General features: G+C 39.5%; 2 protein-coding genes across 2 annotated transcripts; one reads left to right on the plus strand and one right to left on the minus strand.

Annotated features, from left to right (window-relative positions):
• Window positions 1-742: 742 nt before the first annotated feature.
• On the minus strand, window positions 743-13,707 carry LOC110557911 (eukaryotic translation initiation factor 1A, X-chromosomal-like). The gene is made up of 3 exons (XM_021652555.2): window positions 13,578-13,707; window positions 12,696-12,750; window positions 743-2,448 (listed from the first exon to the last, which is right to left on the minus strand). The coding sequence occupies exon 3, from the start codon at window positions 2,251-2,253 to the stop codon at window positions 1,819-1,821; it is 435 nt and encodes a 144-aa protein (XP_021508230.2). The 5' UTR covers window positions 2,254-2,448; window positions 12,696-12,750; window positions 13,578-13,707; the 3' UTR covers window positions 743-1,818.
• A 109-nt stretch (window positions 13,708-13,816) lies between these two features.
• On the plus strand, window positions 13,817-23,205 carry Tmed7 (transmembrane p24 trafficking protein 7). Its single transcript, XM_021652554.2, has 3 exons — window positions 13,817-14,223; window positions 17,781-18,026; window positions 20,419-23,205. The coding sequence occupies exons 1-3, from the start codon at window positions 14,029-14,031 to the stop codon at window positions 20,653-20,655; spliced, it is 678 nt and encodes a 225-aa protein (XP_021508229.1). The 5' UTR covers window positions 13,817-14,028; the 3' UTR covers window positions 20,656-23,205.
• Window positions 23,206-26,280: the final 3,075 nt, after the last annotated feature.

A 26,280-nucleotide genomic window follows, 5' to 3' on the forward strand; every position in this document is an offset into this window, starting at 1 on the left:
TTCCCTTTTTAGAAGACACATTGTCCTTCTGGTTACATGGGATCTGCCTCTAATCTGGCATCATGTCATAGTACAAAATTAGCAGTTACAAAGAACTATATAGCCTTCTAAAAGAGATCCACCAATCAATTATCAGGAAAAATGTGTTTGCTTTCCTTTCTTTCTGACCGGAGAGTTTTCTTAAGCTACATTATTATGTGCTAGTTGGAAAAAAAAATGGAGGTAAATATTCTTACTTTCATGTTCAGTCACTGTTTGTAGGTGTCTGGAACAAAACCCGAGAAAAGAACTATTCTTTAAAAACAAGACATTCAGAGGACTGAGCTACAAGGTTCATATTTAACTTCTAAGCAGCAAGGATTAAACTGCAGAACACTGATAACAATAACGGAAAATAGTTTATCTTTTTTTTTTTCAATGCAGTTTATTCAGGAACCTTGAACAATCATCTGACCCTGGGGAAAACCAGCCCACAGCTTAAATAGCCTCTGGGTAGCCAACCCCAGCATGCCACGTGGGCAATGCAGATAGGTCCACATACATGGAAGCAAGCCAGATCCTCAGCCTTAGCCAAATGTGGAGTTGTTCGTGACAGAGAGCACTCACCATAGGAAGGTGGAAGGTGGAAACCAGCTCCATCTTTAAGGCGCGGCATTACGCAGCTCTCTACAGTTCCCCCTTTTTGTTTTAGACAAATAGTTTATCTTAAATGTCAGTCTAAATAAAAAAAAGCCTCTCATGATGAACTAGAAATTATCCAGTTGTTTATTTTTATTATATAGCAGAGATAATGAACATATTAAAAAGAAAAACTAATTTTATACCAACACCATTCAGAAAGTAGAAATCACCTTCTCATAAAGCTGTGGCTCCTTTCCCTTTAACCTAAGTTTAGTTCAAGGAAGACATTTATACAATTATGCAATTAACGTTAGCCTATACATAGTAATTAAATCATTCAAAGCCTCAATATAGTAGCTAATTTTTTGAAAATGACTTTTTAACACAACCTACTTTGCAAAGTAAAAAATATTTTATTTTATGTGCTATTACCAACTATCTTCTTTGAAAATTCCTCTATGTGAGTATCAGAACATATTTATTTCTCTTTATTTTCATTTTCTATTTTTGTGTATACCTTAGAAAAGTAAAAATCACATAAACATTGTCAACTATTATGTTTCTAAACTCAAGTAACAGATTACAACCTAAGTATTTAATTTCTACAATGACTAACCTTTAAAACTCAAAAAATTGCTTCCCATGTAATTTTAAAACTGCACTATAAAATGCCTATTTATGCGTGGCAACATGTAAAGGATAAAATGTATAGAACCTGAACGTAAAAGGTGGCCTGGCTCTATACATAGAAAAATAGGTGCAGTCTGACTCCAAATGTAGCCTGGCATTATCTAAAGTCTGATGAGAAGGCTCAAAGCACAGCCAGATGACCAGACTATAAAGACCCGAAGCAATGGGCTGGCCAAGGGCTTACCAGGCCCACGATGATTACCAGGCAGAACTGCTGGTACAAAACACGTGCCAGAAATGAAGAGTCACAAATGGGAAGGCAGTCTCCTAACAGTACACACTGCTGTACTCTTAATTCAATTACATCCATAAGCACAAAGTGTTAATGTGTCACTTAACTCAACATCTTTGGTTTTCAAAGAAATATACTTTAAAGAATAAAAATACATCAATCTGCACTAAGTCATACTCATGCTAAATAAAGTTTACTTAACAGCTGAAGGTCAACATTCCAAGTGTGTAGAACTATCTTCAAAGAACACGGAATGTAACAATGCTTAGTTCAGCTTAGATATCATCAATGTCTTCATCATCATCTCCAATATCATCAAACTGGATTTCATCATCATCCCCAGTACCAAACGTGTCCGTTTCGTTGATTTTAGCATGTTCTGGAAGTTCTCCATATGCCTTCAGACTTCTTGCTTCATCTGCATTATACTTTAAGATTACATCAGCTTTGTTATCTTGATAGTCTCGTAGACCAATCAATATAATGTCTGAGGTATTTATCCAAACCTTTTTTCTCAACTTTCCTCTGATGTGGCATAGCCTCTTCACACCATCAAAACACATTGCTTCCAACCGTCCATTTCCCAGCATTTTGATCACCTGCGCATATTCTTGCCCATCCTCTTTAAACACCAACTCTCTTTTTTCAGATTCATTTTCATTTTTACCTCGGCGCCTGTTTTTGCCTCCTTTGCCTTTATTCTTTGGCATGATGGTAAGGGCAACCACAGGAAATAGCTGATATGACTCTTTTCCAAGAGCTACCACTAGGATGGGCGACAGTAAGTATCTAACAGCAGTAGATATGAAGCAACTGTGTAGCTGCTACTGGAGCTTTCTGGTAAATCATAAGAATAGAAGATCCACAGGCAGCAAACAGTATTCCAGAGACCTGGCTTCTGCTGGCTGAAAAAACAAAAATACTTTTAGTAAAAATTCCTTGTAAACATTAAGTCACTGTGGAGAGGAAGCTGGGCCAGCTCTGGGTTGCACTGTGTTGTTTGGAATACTGGCTTCCACTCTCTGCCTAGCCAGACTGCTCTATCTAATGATGCAACAGCTTGACCTGAGCTGCTCCATTTTCAGCATAACTGCCAAGGAGGAATGGCTCCAACACCTTGTTTACAAAAGTAAACACCAGTATCTGACAGCATATCAGGGGACACAAACTGGTATTTTGTGCCAACAGTGAGACCTGAAAATATACCAAATCTTACCAGAATACAAAATACAAGCTTACCAAGCACACAGATGGAACCCCTTACTTGGGACTGTTAACAGAAGCTGCACCCAGAGGCCAAATGTGGCAGTACACTAATCCAGAAATACCAGCACAGCACACAGCAAAGGACTCCTGCTTCTGTGCCAGGTCTCCAGCTCCAGTAGTTCCTCCTCACTGATGCTCTGCCACTTCAAACTGTCTCTCAAATGGCCTGCCACCCAGACTGTATTTGATGACTTTGCATCTGAACAGCTAGTTGTGGTCTGGTGTCCTACAGGCCCGCACCTGCTCCTGCAGTAGCGCTTGGCCTTTAGAAGAGCCATTCTTCACTCTTGAACACAGCAGCTTTTTAAACTCTTTCTTAACAAAGATTCTGCAACCCAATCATACCAGTGGGGCGCAGCGTGTGATTTAGAAGTTAGTATTAGTAATTAAGGTTGCAGTAAAAAAAATTGCAATTGCCAGTGGTCAGTTATTAACAAATCTAGATTTCAATAAAATAAAAATCAAAATTAATATGGGTTTATGATTTATTATATTCAGTAAGTTCTGACATTGTATAAAGACAAACACGTCCAGCTACACACAATACTCGATAATTTGTTATTAAAACATTAAAATATGAGCTACATGCCTTAATGTCAGCATTCAGGAGGGGCAGGTTGGCAGGGGCAGGCCAACCTCTGTGAGTTCAAGGCAATCTACAGAGCTAATTCCAGGGCAGCCAAGGTTACACAGAGAAGCCCTGTCTCGAAAAGACTATATATATATATATATATATATATATATATATATATCTGATAAATTACTTTTGTATGTTTGTGTGTAGGCAACACACGCACACATGACAAGAGAGAGGTCAACACTGTTATCTTCTTCAATCACTCTCCATCTTGTTTATTGAGACAGGATCTTTCTCTTATTGAACCAGAAGCCCATGGATTCAGCTAGCCCTAGGGATCCTCTTCTTGCCTGCCTCCTCAGTGCCAGGCATACTGGGTGGAATAAGCCCAGAAGCTGGTAATTAAACTCAAGTACTCGGGCTCACACAGCAATTCTGTTAATGTCTTCTTCATAGAGTCACCATGAACTACAAATAGTAATGTAAATAATGTCAGACACAGCCTCATATTTGTAGGGCTTGGAGAGCCTACAAATTGTTTATATATAAATATGAAAAGTTTAAATCATGAGCTATAGATCAAAACCATTTTCTGCCAATATTTCAGTTACCTTTGTAGAAACTGATTAATGGGCTATTAATGGTAGGCAAAATTCTGTGAACATGCAAAGGCCTCAAATAGCCAAAAGACAGAGTGATGGCACACATATAAGACTAGTGAAATCTGGGTGTGATGCCACTGGCCCTTCCTTTGCTATAAAGTATGCCTCCATTCTGTGATTCGGGGCAGGATCCCACTCATTTCCATTAACATAATATAAGCAACCACATAGATGTGAGGGTTAACCAGTGCTCAGCCACATCATTCTGCTCTACAAGCAAAAAAATACATTTCTAGCCATGGCTGTTCACATGGAATCTGGCTTTTTCATCTCTCTTTTTCTCTACTTATGTTCTCTAGGGAGCTATCAGAATAACCCACAAGAGACAATATTTTAAAAAGCATTATCACTGTAGCAATGAAGTTCCACAGCTACTTGATTTCTTAATACCTTGTCATTCCAGGTCATCAACAGTGATAGTTGAGCAACAGTGCCCATTTCCCCCTGTATTCTTCAAATATTACACAACACAATCTAGGGTCTGATGCTATTTCAAAGATTCTGCTTTGATTTCTGGTGCAAGTCACAGTATCAAATCACTGTGCCAATCAGGGGTTCACTGGGGAAAAGATGGTGCAGTCAAGTTGGGTAATACATAGAGAGGGATCATTTATAAACATGTAATAGCAAAGCACACCATAAAGAACAGTGCAATTCTTCTAGGGTTATCAGCAGTAGAGTTCATATTTAGTGAAAGAAGAAACAGTAACTAGTACAAGATGCTTAGGCGAGAAATTCTGACACCCTTGCTCACACTTCTATTGTCTTGGCACAACTACCTGTAGTTATGAGGCTTCATTCCAGCCTCCCAGCTCTGGGCTCTTTGTGGATTTATGTCTATCCTAATGCCAGAACCACATGTTGTCTATTTTTTTTTTTTTTTTTTGCATAAGTTTAAAAATTAAAAGGTGTGACTTACTAAACCTTATTCTTTGGGGTGTCCCCCACCACTCTGCCTTTTTGCATACCATTATGGCCCATTCATCAATTTCTACAAAGGTAACAGACATTTTGGTAGACAATGCATTTGATCTATAGCCCATGATTTCAACTTTTTCATATTTATATAAACAATCTGTAGGATCTCCAAGCCCTACAAATGAGGCTATGTCTAACATTTGTATTACTACTACTATTTGTATGGTGACTCTATGAAGAAGCCATTAACAAAATTACATTGTTGGAAAGTCAGAGGGGCTCTTCTTATTCCTGGTAAGCTGGTCACGGGCACAGAGGTCCTGATGTGGCTCTAAAGATGACAGCTTCGGTCTGCTGGGGACAGAGAACGGGGTGGCCCAGGGACAGAGAAGAGGCCCACTATGGGGAGTCACCCCTAAACAAATCACCTTCATGCTGGACCACCTCCTCCTTTGTCAGGTTACGCATGGACCCATGAAGACTTCCCCCAGTGCCTTTCAGCTCCATGCTGAATAAAGATGGATGAAGGACCAAGGCTAAGGCACTGGCTGTCCATCCATTGACTTTAAAATTATTAGCCAAAATGGTGAGGCAGCAGCAGAAGAAAGGCCTCGGCTTTGGTATGTTCTTTCACCACTCCCTCCCCATGGGTCATGCTATCATTAATAAAAAACCATGCTTTAGCTGAGTGTGGTTGTGCACGCCTTTAATTCCAGCACTCACTGGGGCAGAGGCAGGTGGATCTTTGAGTTCAAGTCTAGCTTGGTCTACAGAGTGAGTCTAAGACAGTCAAGGTTACATAGAGAAATGTGGTCTTCAAAACAAAACAAACAAAAAAACAAACGTTTTGATAGTATTTTCTTATATTCTCTTCACTTAAAAAAAGCTGTGTAAATTAGGAATGTAAACTTACTGTCTCTAATTTGCTGTCAAAGCACCCTGTATATTTTTCCCACCACCACATGCCAGGATGTCTGTCTTTATGTCATGAAAACGTTTCTTGTCAAACTCTGTGTCTTGGGGCAGACACAGAGTTTCTTGTTTCTTATGTCTCCATTTGGCAGTGGAAAGGACTCTGTGATAGCTGAATAGAGAGCTGTTTGAACTTTGACTCTTAGCATTCAGAGCATTTGCTTGTCCAACTATTTGGTTTTTACCTCTTAGGTTACTCCACGAGTCCTTTTCAATTTGTAAAACTGATAGTCCTAGTTATAATATTGTAGGGCCCAATAAGAGCCAAGCAAATAAAGCAAGCACAACATACTGTTCAGCAATAGAAAACAATGCCAATCTAACTATTGGTCAAAGAGACACCAAGGGTATTAAGAGATGTCTTTAGGGGTGGAGAGATGGCTCAGGGGTAAGAACACTGGCTGCTCTTCCTGAGTTCAATTCCCAGCAACTACATGGTGGCTCATAGACATCTATGAGATCTGGTGCCCTCTTCTGGCCTGCAGGCACACATGCAGGAAGAGCAATGCATACATACTAAAGAAATAAATCTTTGGGAGAAAAAAAGAAGGTGAGAGATATATCTTTCAGATTACACAATTAGATCCAGTGTGAGTTGGGGAGACTAGCATTCTTGATCAGTCCTGCTGGAAATGAACTTGGTGGGTATGAAAAAGCAAAATGTGAACATGCTTAGATACTAGAATTCTGCACGTTGTTCAAGTAATGAGAACGGTTTCCATGGGCCTCTTGCCTTCCTCTTACAGATATAACAAGTGCGCAAGACCCTGACTGTTCTTTCTTCAGGCTTTGTCTCAGATTTTTGAGAACTACGGGGTCATCTTTCTTTCTTTTGCTTTCAAGACAGGGTTTCTCTGTATAATTGCCCTTGCTGTCCTGGACTCACTTTATAGACCAGGCTGGCTTTGAACTGGAGATCCGCCTACCTCAGCCTCCCAAGTGCCACGTCTGGCTCTAAGGTGTCATCTTGCACACTTCAAGCTTCAGTAAAAGCAGTGGGTTGTCCAAATCAGCAGGCAGCCTACCTTTGCTGCAGCATAAACCCACTTTGTGCACAGCAGTCATGTAAGCCTCTCTGTGAGACTTGATGGTAAGAGAACTCCACAAAACATGTGAGGCATAATATGGAATGAGCAACAAAGGCTTTGAAAAAAACTAACACCCCAATTTCCTACAAACAATTAAGCTGCGTCTATAGGAATTAAATAGTTAAGTGGCACATGCCTAGAATGCTAGCACTTGGAAGACTGTTAGGAGGATGAGTTTGAGAATGGCTTGATAGACACAGAGTTCCAAGCTAGCCTGGTTTATATGGAGAGGCCCAGGAGCACTTGGCATATTTATAAAGAACAAAGGTTTATGTTTTGGGAGCTCAAATTTGAAGGTTCCAGTCTATGCATGATAGGTTGGCCCCACTGACTTGGTCTACTGCAAGGACGCAAAACTGTTACCTTCATGGCCAAGGAAGAACAAGGGAGGGGAAAACTAGTATCCCATAATTGCCTTAGAAGGCCTGATCTAAATGACCTAAAGACGACCCCCCACCTCCATTGTACCCTGCCCTTTCAACAGTCTATTCCCCACCTCCTAATATCTTTACCCAACCTTTCCTTCACTGCCCCTTAGAAGACAGACACTCATTTATCCACAAAAGATTGGCAGGGAGTGCACTGGATCTATTTAAATAAATTGTCCATAAATACTGGACTACTTAAATATGCTTTATGATATGTCTTTAATGAGGTGGGAAATGCTGACTAAACTCCCTGCCTACATGGGATTGACAGAGGCCCTCCACACGTTACAGTTGTGTAGCTAGGTCTTCATGTGGGACTAACAGTGGGAGCAGGGGCTGTCTATGATTCTGTTGCCTGCCTATTGGACCCTTTCCTCCTGCTCAGCTGCCTCTAGCCTCAGTAAGAAAGGATGTGCCTAATCTTACTGCAACTTGATATGCCAACATTGGTTGATAGTGATGGGAGCCCTCCCCTTTTCTGAACAGAAACAGAGGATTGGGTGGAAGGGAAATTATGGTTGAGATGTAAAATAAATTTGTTAAAAAAAAACCAAAACAAAAAAAAACAAAACAACAACAAAACACTCCCTGGAGGTAGGATGTAGTTCAATATTAAAGAGATGTCTAACATGCACAAAGCCCTAAGTTTCATGGGGAAAGGGATGAAAATATGAATGAGCATGAACTAGCTCCCAGAGCCCAGTAGGGTTGGAACATTCCAAAACAGTGATTTAGCAAATATGACTGCAACAACAATGAAAGACAGGAGTGAGCTAATCAGACGTAAAGGGGATATTTGAATGTGTTATTTATATGTATGTACACACACACACGCGCGCGCGCACACACACACACACACACACACACACACACACTGGCCTTTCAAAGGCCACTCTTAACAGGACTCTTCTGAATGGTAATGCATTACCTGCTCCATTTACCCAGACCTTGGCTATTCCTACCCAAGGGCCTATATGAAGCTAGAAGACACTGCTTATTTTTCATTCTTTCCACACCAAATGTGATTGGATGTATAGAACATTTCATGCAAACCCCAAGTTAAGCTCAAGAACTAAGATATGCTATAAAAGCCTAATATAATGATTAAAATAGTATTACCACATACACCAAAAAAATAAAAAATGAAAGAATAAGATTTTGGTACACTATACTTATATAATTATTATTCATCTTCTAACATCTCTTCAACATTAGTTGGGCATTAATTATGTGCCAAATATAGGAGCAAGAAGTTCTCTATATGAAGTATTAGAAAATGGAGGAAGATACCACAGAAGTAACAGCACAGTGTCTAGAAAATAGAGGGGATCATTTATAGAATGACACCTTATATTTCTCCAAGAAAGGATGCCTTAGTCTCCTTTAGTTAATAGTATTTTTCTGCTTCAGCTACTGGCCCACATTGTTCTCACTAGCAGCCCTACCTATAGCCAGTCAAAGCTGGCTAGTCTTAGTGCCTCTGTGCTAACTAGCAACCTCTCACATGCTACCAGTAAACTTGTATCAACAGACACACTGCCATCAGCTACCTAATCAGCCACTACCAATATAGTATTTTTGCAGATGACCTTTTTTTAACAGATTAATCTTATTTCCATATTTGTATACCTCTATTTAATCTTCTTATTGCAGGCAGAATGTTTTTAACAACAGAACTCTAATTAGGTCCTTTCATGGTTAAATTTCTTTGATGGTTCTCTACTGCCCTAGGGAAAAACTTAAATTCTTCATCACTATTCTCTAGAAGCAGCTGATAGTGTTCTTTCTCTATTACCTGATAACATTTCATGCTCCCTTTTGCTACTCTGATGTCTAGCAAGTTCTGCTCAAATGATTCAGCTAGGTTATTTATACCTGTGAATCTCCTAAAGCAGAACAATGCAGTGGCTGTGCCTGGGCAGAAACCTGGCAAGTGAACACCACCACCTGGTGGCCACAAGGCTGTTAGGGAGATGAGATTTTTCCAGAAAACCTTTCATTTCCAGTTTATTACTCAAAACCTTCCAAATATGGATTTAAAATATTGGCCCAAAATATCAGGTTCATAACCCAAATCTTAACGCTGCCATCCTGAGGAACTTCTATCGAGATGCGCAAAATGGTCTGACTTTCTGACCGTCTAGTAAGTGACTGAATTCCTGCCTCTACAGATTTCTTCAGTATTTTCCATCTCAGACATTAGTTGGCAGCTTCTGAAAGTAGTGGCCCTCTGCTCTTTCCTTGAAGTACATGTCATCTGTGCAACTAAACAACAACTAGGTTTCCTTGTAACTCTATTCAGTATCAAGTAGGTTTGTCACACACATCAAAATTTGAACCTCAAATTTATTGTAGGAAAAAGGAAAAATCACAACTCAAGATATTTAGGAATTCAGATTTCTAGTGTCTGTCTGTCTAGCTCTTGAACCAGAAATTATGAAAAAGGGCCAGGCTGATGGCTCAGCTGGTGAAGCGCATGTGGCACAAGCACAAGCACAAGGACCTGAGTCCCCAGACCCAACAAAAAGCAAAGGTGAGTGGTCTGTACCTGTAATCCCAGAGCTAGGGAGGCAGACATGTTTCAAAAAACCAAAGTAGAGAGCAATAGAAGGCATCTGATCTCAACTACTGTCCTCCACATTACTGCACAAGTGATCAACATTGGATTTATTTGACATTCTCTTACATATGAGCTAATATATAACAAGTTTCTACCAGAAAACAATCCATGAAACTCTTGTGTGTTACATCCTATAACAAATAACCACAAACTCAGTGGCTTAGAAATAATGAAAACATATTCCCTGATGGCTGAAATGAAGGAATTAACTAATTCTGGATGCTCGGCAGAGCTTCTTTCTTAGCTTCTCATGACTATGGACAAGCTTTGATGTTCCTTGGCTTGTTCACATACCACTCCAAAAAGTGTGTGCTTTTTACGTTCTTCAATCTTCTATCTTCTGCCTATTCACTGCATTTAGGGCTCACTCTAAATTTAGGATAATCTCTTCTGGAGACCCTTAATTTAACTACAATGGCAAAAAAAATCTACTTCCAAATAAAGTGTTATTCACAGGTATGAAAATAAGGCTTTAGAACTGTGTCTGAATGGATACAATTTAACCCATTATACACAAGCAACACATTTTAAAATAAAGTGTAACTACATCTTCCAAATGAAAACTCATTGACAGGAAAGTATAGAGGAATTTTAATTCAGAACATGGCTGCTCTGGCCAGAGATCACATCGGTCTGTGTGATCTAGCTTGAATAAAGACACCCTGGGCAGTGGTGACACTTGCCTTTAATCCCAAGAGACAGAAGATAAACAGATCTTGAATTAAAGGTCAGCCTGGCATAGAGCAGTTTCAGGTAAAGAAAAGCTTAAGTCCAGGAGTTGGGGTACATTGTTTAATCCAAAACAATGAAAATAAAGTTAGCTTGTAGAAGGAAGCAGCCATGTTTGAAAGTGATGTCTGACTGAGTGGCAGAAAAAGTGACGAGTCAAGAGAAAGGCTTGACAGAATAAGAGGCGTCCAACTCTCAGGAGAAGAGAGGAGCGGGAAACTACTTAAGCACAGAGAGGGACAGGAGAGGGAGTTTTACAGAGGTTGAAGACAGAACAAGCTAGACACAGATGAAGATAAAGCGAGCCAGAACACACTGCCAAAGTTAATATGAGGCCAAGCATAGCAATTCAGAAGTCAAGAGAAGCCAGTTTGAATCAGTCAGCTTCAAGAGAGGTTTTGAACCAGCCAGCCAGAATTCAGAAAGAGCTGGAAAGAGTAAACATATTCACCAGTTTGTCTCAGAAACTGAAAGCATTCTAGGCCTAGATTAGACTGTAGGGAGGCTAGACACTTCCAAGACTAGGCCTTGGTTAGTAGACCGAGGCAATAAGCCCCCAAAGACAATTAAATCAGGCAAATAAGTTACTTTTACAGGAAAGATATTGCTTTATATTTTTATAAATCTAGATTCATAGAAAACCCTGAGTGCCCCCCTTCAATCTGCTATTCTGTGTTGGTTAAAACATGAAAAATCCAGCCTTGATCCAGGAATGGTGGCACATGCCTTTAATCCCAGAAATTGAGGCAAAGCCAGGTAGATTGCTCTGTGGTTCAAGGCCAGCCTGATATACAAAATCCAGGAGGGCTACACAGAGAACCCTGTCTCAACACACACACACACACACACACACACCACAGCCTTCAACTATAAACTTTCTGAAAGATTTTCAGAAGCCTCCAGGGGTCTTTAGAAGATACTCTGAAAATTACTGCTCCAAAGTATGTACAAAATATGTATGTATGTACAGCATGTACATGTGTATGTAGACTATGGTATAAAATTATGAAGTGAACCTTCCAGCCCATATCTGTTAAAAGTTCCTACCTGCAAGAGTATGGCCACCATACCCTTCCTTCTACCTAGGGGTGGGGGTTCTCTACCACAGGCCCTTCACTATATAATCCAGACAACTTTGTTACAACGCCCTTTCCTCCTTTTCCCCCTTCCTGTGCTCTCTGTTCCTCCCTACCCAGGGGTCCCCTCCCCCACTGCTCCCAACAAACCCGCATTTATATAATATAGCTTTGTCTCGCTATTAGCTCATTCCAGTTTTAAGCAATGTGTATTACATAACATACATATATCTTCCACTTTATTGCATGTTAGGCTTACCCCAAAGCGGCTGCCCCCTTTTACATTTCCACTACCAGTGCACTAGCATTGATATAATCTAAAATTTTCATATCAAGTGAAGAGTGCCCTGTAATTTCTCAATTACTTTTATTCGTTGAGATTATAGTTATATCTCCCTCCCTTTCCTTCCTCTATAGTGCACTGAGATTTTAATCTTATTCCTTCTTTTCTGTTTATTTTTACTGTTACCTTATGAATAAAGGTGGTGTCCCCCCAACCCCCAATCCCCTCTAGGCTCAACCCTGGGTCTTGGACAAATTCTACTGGTGAGCTAACATTATCAGCTCAGAGGTGATTTAAAAGAGCACTATTTCAGGGTAGCACACGCCTACTCAGGAAGTGGATTTCTGTGAGTTTGGGCCACCCAGGTCTACAGAGCAAGTTCCAGGACAGCCAGAACTACAGAGAAACCCTGTCTGGGAATAAAAAAACAAAACAACCTTCCCCCCACCAAAGGAACTATTGCTGCCTAACATCACAATTAGAAAACATAAAAAATATTTTTCACAGTCAAATTCAGATTTATTTTCACTCACCAACAAAATAATTCCGTTTCTGGCCTGGTTCTCAGGAAGGTGTAGTCTCCCGAGTCTGGAAGAAACGAAAAGACTGTAACCTCAGACCTCCTTCCCTTTTAACACAGAAGCTTAGGAGCCCCAGGCTACAGAGCAGACGTTCAGCTCCTCTTTTACTTTACGTGTCCCACCCAACCCTCAGGGCCTTGCCTCACTCCCACGTGCCTGCTGTTTCCGTCTCATAAAACCCCCTATTAATCCTCATCAGCCTGGAGCCCACCTCTGCCTTTTTCTTAAACATCAAACCCCAAACAAAACTAACCAAACAACCAAACAACCAACAACAAGAAAAACCCACCTGATTCCCGTAACACGCCCGTGAAAACTATAAATGCCCCGTAAGCAACGCCATGTTGATCAGAGGCAAATTTGTAACTTTGCTGTTGTTGGATCCTTAACGCTCATCAGTAAAAACAGACACAACAGCATTTATTGTTGAAAGTGGGGGTGGGGAAAGGATAAAGGGGCACTCAAGAGATGTTTGTTTTTATTTAACGGAACTTAGCTAGTGCTTACCACGTGCCAGCCACATTTCTAAATGCCTTTTCCAGATAATGAACTCATATAATAACCTGCACTTATTTTTAGGCAGTAGTGTTAGCACTATATAGACTACGGCGGGGAGTTTTAGCATCCCAGGTCGGGGAAGCGGGCCGGAGGGTAAAGAGCAGGGATTAGAAACTCGGGGTTTCTGCCTATGTTGCCTCATCCAAATACGATTATAATTTGTCAGAAAAGCTCCTGCAAGCTAGCATGTTCTCTACCACAGGTGATTAGTCCCCCCGAACCTCCAAACTAAGCCCTCCGGAGTCCCCTCGGAGCGTCCCCAAACGCAGTACTCACAGCGACAAAATGCAGCGGAACCCCCTCTCCGTCACAGCTCGGCGAGCAGCAAGACCACGCGCCCTTCCTAGGCAACGGCCAGCCACGCCCCTTCCGCGGAGTTCCGGTGCAGGTCCCGCCCCTCGCAACGCCGAGGCCTCACGCGCTTCCACGTACTCACTCCAACGCCCCGTCCCGGGGTATCACATCCGGGTCGCTGGAGACGGCCCGCTCCGGCCCCTTCCGTTCAGGCTCCTGCTATACTTCCGGTCAGCGAGGCCTGTTCTTCTGCTCCTCTGCCGGCTCTACGCTGGGCGTCTCAGGTCTTTCCGGAGCGGTGCCGGCACCTCAGCGCGACTCTCCGGAAGTCTTCCCTCGCCCCGCGTCGCACGCTTCGCCGAGGCCCGCGGGGCGGTGGGGGCCGGGCCTGCCGCGCGAGGTGAAGCCCCACAGCTCAGTTGAGGCTGTCGGGATGCCGCTGCCGGGGTCGGCGCCGCGCTGGACGGCCGCCGCGGGCCGTTGGGGCTGCAGGCTGCTTGCGCTGCTGTTCCTGCTGCTGCCGGGCCCGAGCGGCGCCTCCGAGATCACCTTCGAGCTCCCGGACAACGCCAAGCAGTGCTTTTATGAGGACATCATTCAGGGCACCAAGTGCACCCTGGAGTTCCAGGTAACACGGGCCTCAGCCTCTGGTTGGCTAACGTAAGAGTCACCTCGGGAGCGGATGCAGGACATTCGGCTTTTCTTTTCGGAGCTTCTAGAGAGAGAACTCGTTTGTGTGGCATTAACATTCTCCGGTGCCATTCATTGAATCTAAGCGTTATTTAAATAACTTTCTTTAAGAAATGATTCCTTTTTAAAAGGCTTTCCCTGCGCACGAATGGTCAGGATAAGTTCTCCTATAATCCATAACTCCAGTTTAATCTTTTGGGGGTTTGGGTTGGATTTAGGTTATTTTTGTGTGGCACCGAGAGTATTCGTTACTTCAAGAAGTGATTGAAAGTGCTTTGTTAGAGGATTTTTTTTTAGACACTTTTAAAGACACCCCTCCCCCGTCTGTCAAGGGTGTTGTAAAAAAAAATTGTGATAAACAAGGGGCCCTTTCTCAGTTTTGCGACAGTGCAAAACAAAAACTTATTCATCCCTGTGATTTCGTAAGTAGTTAAAGCAGTCTACCGTTTTTGTTCGTAAGCTCATTTAACATGCCAGCAACCTGAGTGCTAATTGGCTCACAGTCACCTGTAACTGGAGCTACAGGGAGATCTAACACCTCTACCCTCCGCTGGCACCTGCACGCAACATGTACGGTAATAGCGTAGACTAGGTTGGTATGGGTGGGAAGGAGAAAGCCGAAAGGTAAAATCAGCAGGCCTTCGTAATAATTTGGGCATGGTGAGGGAGGGAGAGGAGCCTAAGACTCAAAAACAAAAACGTAAGTGTGTATCAATTTCCAAAATATAATCACAAAGGAATTATAAGCTGCAAGACAGAATATTCTTTATTTAAATTTTATATACATTCTTGAATTTTCCTATCTGTACGTACAGTGCTTGGTGCTATTAACAGGTTAAAAAAATCTGTCATGAATACAGCATGCCAAATGCTTCAGATATGTTAGTTAATTCTCTAGAAAACTGGTGAAATAGAGAAGCGTTTTCATTCCTTTTGATTGGTGTAACAGAATCCAAGCTGAGCTTATAGCTATATCTAAAAGTAATAGAAATGATGGTCTCAAGATGAACTCTTGTTGTACTACCTCTTAACACACTCTGTATGTAAGTGCATGAGAAAGGTTCACACAGGCAGAATGCTGGCAGTGAGCAAAGGGATTAACGGGGAAAAAACAGTGGAGCAGCTGATGTTTGAGCTACACATAGAACGATAAGTAAGGTTTGTTCTGGAGTATGGCAGAAGAGAAAAGGGTATACAAGACAGTTAAGTTTATGAGAGTTTAACATTAGTTTGAGCTCTTATGCTAAAGTTTGAGCAGGTGACACTGGAGTATTAAGAGTAGTTTTACTTTTTGGCTGTGGAGGCTGAAAGTTTTAGGACCAGTTTGTCTTTTTGTCTGTCTGTTTCCTGTAACAGCAAGATTTGTACTTGGTGTCTTTGATCCCCCTCAGCCTAGTTCCTGCCCCAGAGCTCTGCTCATAAGTTTGGTTACTTTTGCCTATATGACCAGAAGACAGTACAGACAAAATTCAGCTCTGGGGTTCCTAGTTTCAAGATGTTCTTTGCACACTAGAATGGTCTAGATCTGAGAGAAAGTACATTGGGCCCAGACTTCAAAAAGGGAGAGCAAAGAAGGCCCATACCTGATCTCTCCAGATTCCTGACTATGAGATAGTCCTTAGCAATGATGTTTTATATTACATTTTCTTGTAATAAACTAGATTTATAAACATTGTAGTTTAGGTCTTTGGCAAACAAAATCTATTGAACCCCATTGTCAGTACAAGTGTAAGGCCAAGAGCTTTTAAAGTCTGAAACGATGATATGGAGTGATAACAGTAATGAGCAGGAAGCGCCTGAGGCTTTGAGGTGATCTAAGGTAGTGTTGTGCTGGTAATGAGAGATCTAGACTTTTGATGGGTTATAGTGAGTTTTCAAAAGACGTTAAGTGAGTTGTTTTAAATTAAAGGATGAAAAAAAGAGAAGGTGCTCCCTACCCCACAAGGAGAAATTGCAGGTTGTGGAGTCCTGCAACTGCCTTCTAACACACTGAGATTGCAGGGAGGATAACACAGCCCCTGCTACCAGGTTACCCTCCCCCCCAAGTTAGAGGGGGTTAGGTTTGGGAACTTTTAGGCATTTGGGAGTATAGTATATAATGGATTATTAATGGAAGACTTAGTATGATCAAAAAGTGCTGTGAGCTTGTGGACAGGTGGGAAAAGCTGAGTGTGAGAGGATACCCAGTTAGAGTTGTAGGTGACCAGACAAATTTAGAAGAGGTACTGTTAACTAAAAAATAGATTGCTTGTTTTAAAATGTGATGGAACAAATGTGGCTAGTAATTGATTCTGGTCTTTTTCAATTTGTTATATTCAAAGTGTTGTGTATGGTATGAACATCTAGATATATTGGAGTGAAGGCATTTTTCTCTTAGGAAAAGGTTATTTACTTTTAGATAGCAGGGTAAGTGCTCAGTTTATAAAAAGCTTTTTTAACTGTAGCCTCAAACCATTGTATCTGGCTATGTGTGCTGGCACACATGAAGTCCTAGCTCCTTTGTAGCTAAAGGGGTAGATTACAAGTTTGTAGTTGGCTAGGTGGTGGTGGTTCACACCTTTAGTCCCAGCACTCAGGACGCAGAGGCAGGCAGATCTTGTTGGGTTCAAGGCCAGCATGGTCTACAGAGTGATTTTTCAGGACTGCCAAGTCTACTCAGAGAAACATCAATCAATCAATCAATCAATAAATAAATGTGCAAGAAAATAAATAAAATAAACTGGGCTGCCTGGAAACAGTTTACCAGCTAAAAAGGCTCACAACCAAAACAAGTTTGTGGTCATTCTGGTCAGTTTAGCAAGATCGTGTTCAAAAAATAAAAAAAAACAAAAACATACTAGAGATGTAGCTTTAGAGATACAATGTTTATTTAGCATGTGCAAGACCCTAGTCTTAATCCAAAGTAGTCATTCAATCATTCATATTTGTACTTATACGTGTACTTATATATGTACAATATACAGTTCTCTAAGTACAAAATTACATGTCAGTTAATTATTGAAATGATCTTGTAACAATTTCATTAGTCATCTCAAGTGACAAAAGGTCATATAAATAATATGACCTTTGAAAAAATAAAATGTTTTGCTGATATACAGTGTCAATACTCTGTTAACCAAGAGAATTAAAGCCTGAAAATAACAAGACTGTACCATCCACTTTCGTGAAGATTGCTAAAACTGTTCTCTCTTCTCATCTTCTTTTTAATGTAACTGCTAGGTTAAAGCCAAGAGCTATTTCAACTAGCACAGTTGTCTGAATGGTTGGTAGAATTAAGTTTCCTCTCTCCTGTTAGGAGGGAACCTTTTCACTTTCTGTAAAACTTTAGTTGAATTGAAATCTTAACTCTGTGTTTCATTCAGTGGTGAAAATCAAGAGTGCATGAAATTGTGATAAGAAGACCTCTTCATATAGCCTTATTGTCCTTTTAGCAGGAAACTTGGTTAATTTTTTTAATGTGTTAGTTGCAGTGATCTCTCTGTAAATCTCTTACAGGTGATTACTGGTGGTCACTATGATGTAGATTGTCGATTGGAAGATCCTGATGGTAAAGTGTTATACAAGGAGATGAAGAAACAGTATGATAGTTTCACCTTCACAGCCTCCAGAAATGGGACATACAAGTTTTGTTTCAGCAATGAGTTTTCTACTTTCACACACAAAACTGTGTATTTCGATTTTCAAGTTGGAGAAGACCCACCTTTGTTTCCCAGTGAGAACCGAGTCAGTGCCCTTACCCAGGTAAATTAAAAAAAAAAAATAGAGCAGAAGAGAATTGATTAAAAGAGGGAGGGGTACATAATTTAATGTTATGTATTCACTTCCAGCTGAACATTGAATTTTGTTGCTGTTTAAAAATCTAAATTGTTGGCAGAGAACTTGAGACTTTTTTGATGAAATCCTGTGTTAAAAAATTTTATGAACCACCTAAGTGTAAAGAAAGAAAGAAGCATTGTCATAGGTTGGAATTCACAGCTAGCTTTTCATGGCTGTGATAGAGCTGAAGATGATTGATTTAGCAGGAGGAAAGGGTTATTTTGGTAATGGTTTTACACTCTGGTCAGCTAGCCTGTAGAGAAGTCATGGCCAGGAGTACTCACCTTCACACCAGCAAAGAGAGAGGAAGGTATCCTGGTTAAACCCTTCAGGGTCATGCCCCCAATGACGTAACTTCCTTCCAGTAGGCTTGGTCACCCAAAGATTCTGTCTCCTCCATAGGCTAGTGGCCAGTGCTTTAGCATATGGTCTTTTGGGACACTGAGGTGTTAGCCACTAAGATAAGAAACATGAGTTGTAAAAACAAGTAGAAAAGCCAAGCAGTTGCAGTGTTCTTAAACATTTTCTTTCAGCTGTGAAGGAATGTTCTTTCTGCAGTATCATAGAAAGGCTTTCAATAGGGATGGAGAAGTGGCTCAGAAGTTAAGAGCACTTGCTAATGTGTAGAGGACCCAAGTTTGGTTCACAGCACCCAGAGAGTGGCTCACAACCATCAGTAACTCTAGTTACCCTGGACCTGATTCCCTCTACTGGCCTTGGGGCAAAAAGCATTGTGGTGGGTGTGTATACATGCAGAAAAAACTTATACATGTAAGAAAAAAAAATCTTAAAAAAAGAATTGCTCTAGTTTTCATTAAGAAACTAGAAATAAAGACGAAACAAAATTAGCCATGAGTTAATAATTTGATATGGGACTCACTGTTTTGTTCTTTGAAGGTATATGAAAGTTTTTACTTTAAGGGTTTAAAAATAAATCTTCATCTTAAAAATGATAGAAATAGATTTAACCTAATTTGAGTGATTTTTTTTTTTCCAGTACAGCAGTTATTAACTCCTGCTTGTTGACATAATCCAAGGGATTCTTACACACTGATTGCCATCTTGCCCATTGGAAGGTTGTGTTCTGTAGTCCAAGCTACTCTGCAACTCACCACAGAGTCCAGGCTGGTCTACTTAACCCTGGATCCTCTTGCCAAAACTTACCCAGTACTCATAGTTAGGCATGCATACCTGGCAGTAATATTTCATTAATCGGGTTATTTCCTAATATATGTATGCCTTAAATTTAAATTAAGAAAAAGTAGATTTTCTTTTTAAATTTTTCATACATGATTTGTTAAATAAGAATTGTGTATTTAGTCGCCAGGGTTTGGTTTTCAACAGTAAAATATTAAACCTTGCCATAGATATGTGATAACCATTTTAAATCAGGTGATACATATGAAAAGGTAAAATGTCATCCATGTTGTAGGCTCAGAAGCCAACTTTACAATGATACTGGAACTTTAATGTCCTGGGAACGTTTATGTTGGCTTAATTACTAGCATGACAAGAGATGTTAAGTGGAGATCCCCTTTTTAGAAAAGGTCACTCTGATGCTAGGGAGATGGTTTAGCAGTTAAGACCACTTACTGCTTTTCAGAGGCCCTAGGTTTGGCTCCCCAGCACCCATGTGGTGGCTCACAACTCTGTGTAACTTCAGAGGATGCAGGAGATCCAGTGCCATCTTCTAGGTTCCTGTGGCACTAGGCATGTACATGGTGCACATGCATACATGGAAAACACTCATACACATAAAAGAAATTGAAGGATAAAGAACATCTCTTTATCACTTTCAGATCCAAAAGTTAGCTAAAGGTTCTGATATTTTGCCTATTTATATAAGTTTCAGATAGCTTTGGTTCTTTTGCTATATTCAGTTTATTTTTGTAGTATGTTGGCTTTACCTGTGCTCCCATTATTAGTGAACTTACTAACCCACTATTGTATTTTCCTAGTTCCTAAGAACTTTTTTAAAATTTAGTAGCTTGTAACTCTTAACTAATAAAAATGCTCACTTTTGTTATTTTGTATCCTGTCTACCACTTTGGTAGTGCCATAACTGTGGTGTCCTGGTTTGGGGAAAACATAGATCTGTATTAGTAGTTGACCCAGGGGAATGAGTAGAAGAGCTTCATTGCCAGGGCAGCTGGTATGAGTGAAAAAGAGAGAGTACCAGTTCACTACAACAGAATGAAGCTAGTGACAAATTGACAAGTTCCTCTGTGTATTGAATAGAAAGAAGACATTGCAGAAGAATGTGCTAGGTAGAGAGCTATGGGAGGTGTCAAGGTAACTGAAAATATCTCTCTTTTAGATGGAATCTGCCTGTGTTTCCATTCATGAAGCTCTGAAGTCCGTCATCGACTATCAGACTCATTTCCGGCTGCGGGAGGCCCAAGGCCGAAGCCGAGCAGAGGATCTAAACACAAGAGTGGCCTATTGGTCGGTGGGCGAAGCCCTCATCCTTTTGGTGGTCAGCATAGGGCAGGTGTTTCTTCTGAAGAGCTTTTTCTCAGATAAAAGAACCACCACAACTCGTGTTGGATCATAACTACGCTTTCAGACGCACCATCGCCGCTGTAATATTACTGTCCTCTAATTTTAGGTACTGAAGAACAACATTGGCGACATTCTAAAACCCCACTCATACTTGTTGGGAGAGATGTACAGTTCACATCCCCATGGGGAGAGGACACCTTTTTTATTTGTAAGGGTGGAAAAACTTTGGACCTTAATGCAGCTATTCATATGAAATATCTAACGCCAATGATCTACTTTTTCTTGGTTTATATCTACTCTTCATACACTCAACTTTGGTATTCTGATTCCTTTTAACCATTTAAAAGTACTTTTCTTAATAGGTAGTTGATACTTTAAAAAATCTTAGATTTAATGTGTATTGCAGAGGAAGAAAACTGCCTTTTATTGTTTATAGTGAATAAAGTTGTGTTTTTAAGAAAACCAAATGTGATTAACTGTAGCCAAGCCCTATTCTGCACTGCTTAATTTTATGGGGGAAAATAATCTACTGTAGAACTTTTAGTTAATATTGATACAATTTTCATTGATACATCATGATATAATTTATTTCTTGCTAGTTTGGAAAGTGTACAGGTTTTTTGGTTTATTTGTTTCCTTATTCTATCATTTATAACTGGATATGTTATTTGTTTAGAAATGTTACCACGACATAGAAAATAGCATAATAGACTTACAATCAGACTGTTGTAACTGCTAGGATAAACCATACGAGACACTAAAATACGGTCAATGAATAGAAACCTTTTTAGTGAGTTGTCTGTCATTGCATTTCTAGAACTTTTATAAAGAAAAGAGGGTCTGAGTTGTTTGAGCATTCTGGTGAACTAGTTCTTGTTCAAGTCATTCCCAGCTTAGGTCGCCAGTTGTGATCTAGTATCACATAAGTGCCATATGCTTTAACCTCACAATGTGATGCACTGAGAAGTTAGTAAACTCTTTTCATTTTTGTCTTGTTTCTGCAGTCTCTAATTAGCAGCTCTACAATTTAAAATGTAGAATGGAGTGAATGTTTCCTATTTAAAGATCCTTAGAATTGGTTTGTACTGTTTGTGTCTTGTACCTTGTGTGGATTAAGCTGTTTGAAATGAGATTTTGATCCAAGTATTCAGAATAGAATACAAAATGATGGAAATTGTATAGGTAAGCAGGCTTTTATGCTGTTTATAAAAGAAAAAAAAACCAAAAATATAGCACTCGTTTTTCAGCCTTGCCTTTCTTCACCACAAGTGATGAGAACTAAATGAGTTTAATGATACCATGGGATAGTGACTAGCAATTCTAGTAACATGACCGTCACTGACTAGAAGTTAACTCATAATTCTAAGCAATCTTAAAATGCACACACACATATATACATGTGCAAAAACTTCTGCATGCAAGAGAAAAATAAATTCAAGTTGTCTTGCTTACAAATTTCAGATGTCACAGTGTAGGGGTAAACATGTCTTCAACCTTTTAGGATTCTTGAAGACTAGATCACTACTCCTTAACAAACAGATTAAGAGGAGAAGTTTAAGATTTTGCAGATGTCGCCTTTTGAGTTCTTGTATTAAAGTCCTATGGCTTTTTAAATGTCCCATCTACTTAGCTATGAATGTTTTAAGCACCAATGTCAATGTGATTGCTACGCATGGCACATGTATAAAACGTCATGTCTGGTTGCCAGTGGACTCTTTGAATACTTAACCTGTAATTAAATGGAGTCAGATTTGGATTTGCCAGGTTTGGCATAAATAATGCCCTCATTTAATCTGTGCCTCTCAAAATGTCATGATAGTAAACTATTACTATAAATCACTTTTAATGAAAATGTGTCAAACTTGAAATCACCAGTTACCTATTTTCAGAAATAGTATGAATTTAGTCTCATTTCTCAGCTAGCTAAATCTTGACAGCTATCTGTTCCCTGGTATGAATATATAAGAAAACACATACCCATGCATAAATACTATGAGATATTTTTTCTTCCTCCTATGACATAATTCATAGTTTGTCTTTTTCTGTAATTCTTTATAAGCTGTTGCAAGAGTTTAAATTTCCCAAATATTTTTGTTTGGTCATATGACTCAATGCATATTTGAATATCATAATTGTATATATTTTTAAAGTAGAGTAAATAATGGAAAGCAACTTGATACATGAGTTTATACTAAAATTTCAGCTGGGTAAAGATATGTTTTAAGATATTGCTTTACTATAATCTAAACATTCTTTTATTCTATTAAGAAATGTAGTTGGCTTACAACTTTTCCTCTGGGGTCAATAATCACCTTTGAAAATACAGTGGACTGAAAAGCAATTTGTTGAAAGGTTTCATTTATGTCTCTGTACCATCCATTTTTTTGTTTCAGTTTCTAAATGTACCATTTATGGTTAAATAGAATAAAGCTGACAATGACTTTTGTTTTCAAAAATTAGACAAGTTAATTTATAAATAATTCAAAGAATTTTTGTTTACTTTAGAAAAAGAATTTTCTCTAAAGATGATTCCACAGGATTGCACTAATCAGTTCCATGTAAAATTAAAGCAGGGAAAAAATAAATCAGCCAACTGACTTCACTTGTTTCTATCAGGATTTAATTCTTTCTAAAACTCCTTAGAAATACACAGTTCCTACTATTGTTTTTATTGTTTTGTTAATAATGTGCATCCTTTAATACTAGCACTGGGAAGCAGAGACAGGCAGATAGATCTCTGTGAGGTCAGTCTGGTCTACAGAGTGAGTTCCAGGATAGCCGGAGCTACACAGAGAAACCCTGTCTCAAAAAAACAAAACCAAACCACACAGCTCCTAGTACTATTTTGTAACAATAGTGTTTATTTTTCATTTCATGAAGGTAGAACTGAGGTAGAACTGACCAAAACAAATTATAAAGAAGGGTCAAACCACAGCCTCATTTGTCATCTTTACAGTCATTTAAATATTTTTTTATTATTGTTTTGGGTGTTTTGTTTTGTTTTTGAGACAGAGTTTCTCTGTTTTAGCCCTGGCTGTCCTGGAACTCACTCTGGACCTGGAATTCTCTCTGAATTCGCTAGCCTCGAATTCACAGAGATCCATCTGTCTTTGCGTCAAAGTGCTCGGGTTCATCTTTACAGTCTTTAATGGGAGTGTTCCTGGGTTCCTGAGTTGCTCTAAAAGGTCCCTAATTTTTAAGTCAGTTAACCTAGATTGTCTACAGCGTAGTGTTGACTCACCTCCACACCTTCCCTCCCCGCCCCTTGCTCAAAGAGCAGTCAGAGCTCTACAGAAAGGAAGTAACAGTGCGCACAGGCTGGCATTTATTAATATTTACCTTGAACTCTGTGAGTGGGCTGTGCTATACTGAGAGTATTATGTGTCCTCTGCAATTGCCCTATGAACTAGTTTTATTTCTATTTTTAGGTAAGGCATAGTGTGGTGATTTCAATAAAAATTACCCTCACTGGGAGAGGTACTATTAGCAAGTGTGGCCTTGTTGGAGAAGTGTGTTATTTTGAGGTCTCAGATATGTAAGCCACGCCCATTGTGGCATTCTCTTCTGCTGTGTTCTGATCTGGTTATAGAACTCTGCTCCTCCAGCACCTTGTCTGCCTGTGCACTACCATGTTTCCCACCATGATGATAATGGACTAAACCTCTGAAACTGTAAGCCAGGCCTAATTAAATTTTTTCCTTTAATTGACTTGCCGTGGTCATGGTCATGGTGTTAATTTTTTTTTTTTTTTAAGTATAGCTTAATCATGGTTCAGTAGTTTGTCTTTGGAGTCCTTGAGTTAAATCAAGATTGTTAACTTGCATAAATGATTTCATTGAATACTGATTTTATCAGTATGTCTCATTTCCTACTAAAGTAATATTTAATGAAGCTACTTATAGCCAGGTGTGGTAGCATACCTGTTTAATCCTAGGCAGAGGAAAGCGATCTCTGAGTTTGAGGCCAGCTTGGTCTTTGTTGTGAGGTCTAGGATATCCAGGGCTACCTAGAAAGATCCTGTCAGTTAGTTGTTTGTTAGTTAGTTAGTTAGTCAGATAGATAGATAGATAGATAGATAGATAGATAGATAGATAGATATAGATATAGATATAGATAGATAGTGCTTCATGAATATAAGTGCTGTGTATCTTTTTATCCACCCCAGTTCTGGTCTTTTGGCCTTTCTATTGTTAATATGTTTATTGTGTCATCAGTAGAATCTGGCTCACATAGTATGTGACAGATAAGAAAGCATGTGCATGTCATCAACATAATATCTAAAAGTTTGAAAAGTTAAAATAGTCTGACTGACCTCCAGGAACAAAACTGTTGAAGCAGTGACCTCATAAAGGTGCTACAGAATGAAGAGTGTACATAGGAAAAGGTTCACTCATTAAGGAGTTGAACTTTGGTTCCCCACAGTTGATGCCCGTGGTCTATGACTATGCCAGTAACTGAGTGGTTTCATTTCTTATTCAGAGATATATGGTGTGTCCCAGCCCTTGTTGCTACAAAACTCAAAAAAATACCTTTTTTTTTAAGCTTTGCTGAAAATTAAGGCAATATTTGAGTGATTTTCACCTTGGAGTTTCTAAATTTGGGAAGAAAATACAGATAGCATTTTCTTTGAGTAAGTATGCAGATGAGATCTCATGGTTTAATTTTTATTTTTCTGATGATTAATGATACCAAGCTCCTCCTCTTTTGCTGTTAGCCATTTCTTGCTTGTCTGATCGGAGGGAAGATGGGAGGAAAGAAGACTCCCCATTTTTCTAATTGAATTATTAGGGGCTGTTATTTTCAGGTGAATGCTTTGCAGATGATTTTCTTACTATCCATTGCTTGCCTTTGCATTCTTTTGAGTGTGTCCTGTGCTGTGAAGAAACATCTTAGTCTGATTTCCTTCACTTAGTTTTGCTTTGACTGCCTGTACCTATAACACTAAATGCCTGTAAGGAAAAAAGAAAGGGTTCAGCAAGCTCAGCTTCCAGCTAAATAAACCGAGGGAGGTAAGGTTAAACATAAAGCAGAAGTGAATTAACTAGAAAACACAAAACTATAAAATCCATCAATAAAATTAAAAGATGGTTTAGTGAAAAAATCAAAGTTGACACAATTTTCAGGCAGTTAAATCAGGAAGAAATATAAAGTGGATGGATATAAATTACCAGTACCAGAAAGGCAAATCTAAAGCCATCAGAGAATTAGTTAAGAATTTAAACATCCTTGTGACGGTTCAACAATGTAAAAAATATAATTTAATTTTCTAATTATTGGGACTTTTTTAGAGATATCTCATGAGTCCTAATTTAATTCGACGGTAATAAAATGATTGAGTTATTTAGCTTTCTTAAGAATTATGTGATGGCCTGAAAAGAATCCGTTTTGGTAAATTTTTTACCTGTGGTTGTTGGTGGGCAGAATGTTTTATAACTATCAAATCAAATAGCTGAGAGTGATCAAATCCATTCCTGCTGAGTTTTTACTTATTTTATTGATTATTGAAAGAAAACTATTCAGTTTGCCTTCTGTAGTAATCATGGACTTGTATATTCCTCTTTGCAGCCTATCAGGTTTTCCTTCATTTATTTTGAATCTCTGCTATTTGATGAACACATGTTTAGGGCTGTTGACTAGCTGACTCCTTTATCATGACATGCCCTTTACCTTTGTGATA

This window comes from Meriones unguiculatus, chromosome 2 (genome assembly GCF_030254825.1).
Source record: "Meriones unguiculatus strain TT.TT164.6M chromosome 2, Bangor_MerUng_6.1, whole genome shotgun sequence".
NCBI classification, from domain to species: Eukaryota; Metazoa; Chordata; class Mammalia; order Rodentia; family Muridae; genus Meriones; species Meriones unguiculatus.

Bases quoted from the DNA above. Each gene is read 5' to 3' on its own strand.
- Tmed7 (XM_021652554.2), top strand. From the start codon at position 14,029: ATGCCGCTGCCGGGGTCGGCGCCGCGCTGGACGGCCGCCGCGGGCCGT. The intron at 14,224-17,780 runs GTAACACGGGCC...AATCTCTTACAG, and splicing joins AGTGCACCCTGGAGTTCCAG to GTGATTACTGGTGGTCACTA. The intron at 18,027-20,418 runs GTAAATTAAAAA...TCTCTCTTTTAG, and splicing joins GAGTCAGTGCCCTTACCCAG to ATGGAATCTGCCTGTGTTTC.
- LOC110557911 (XM_021652555.2), bottom strand. From the start codon at position 2,253: ATGCCAAAGAATAAAGGCAAAGGAGGCAAAAACAGGCGCCGAGGTAAA.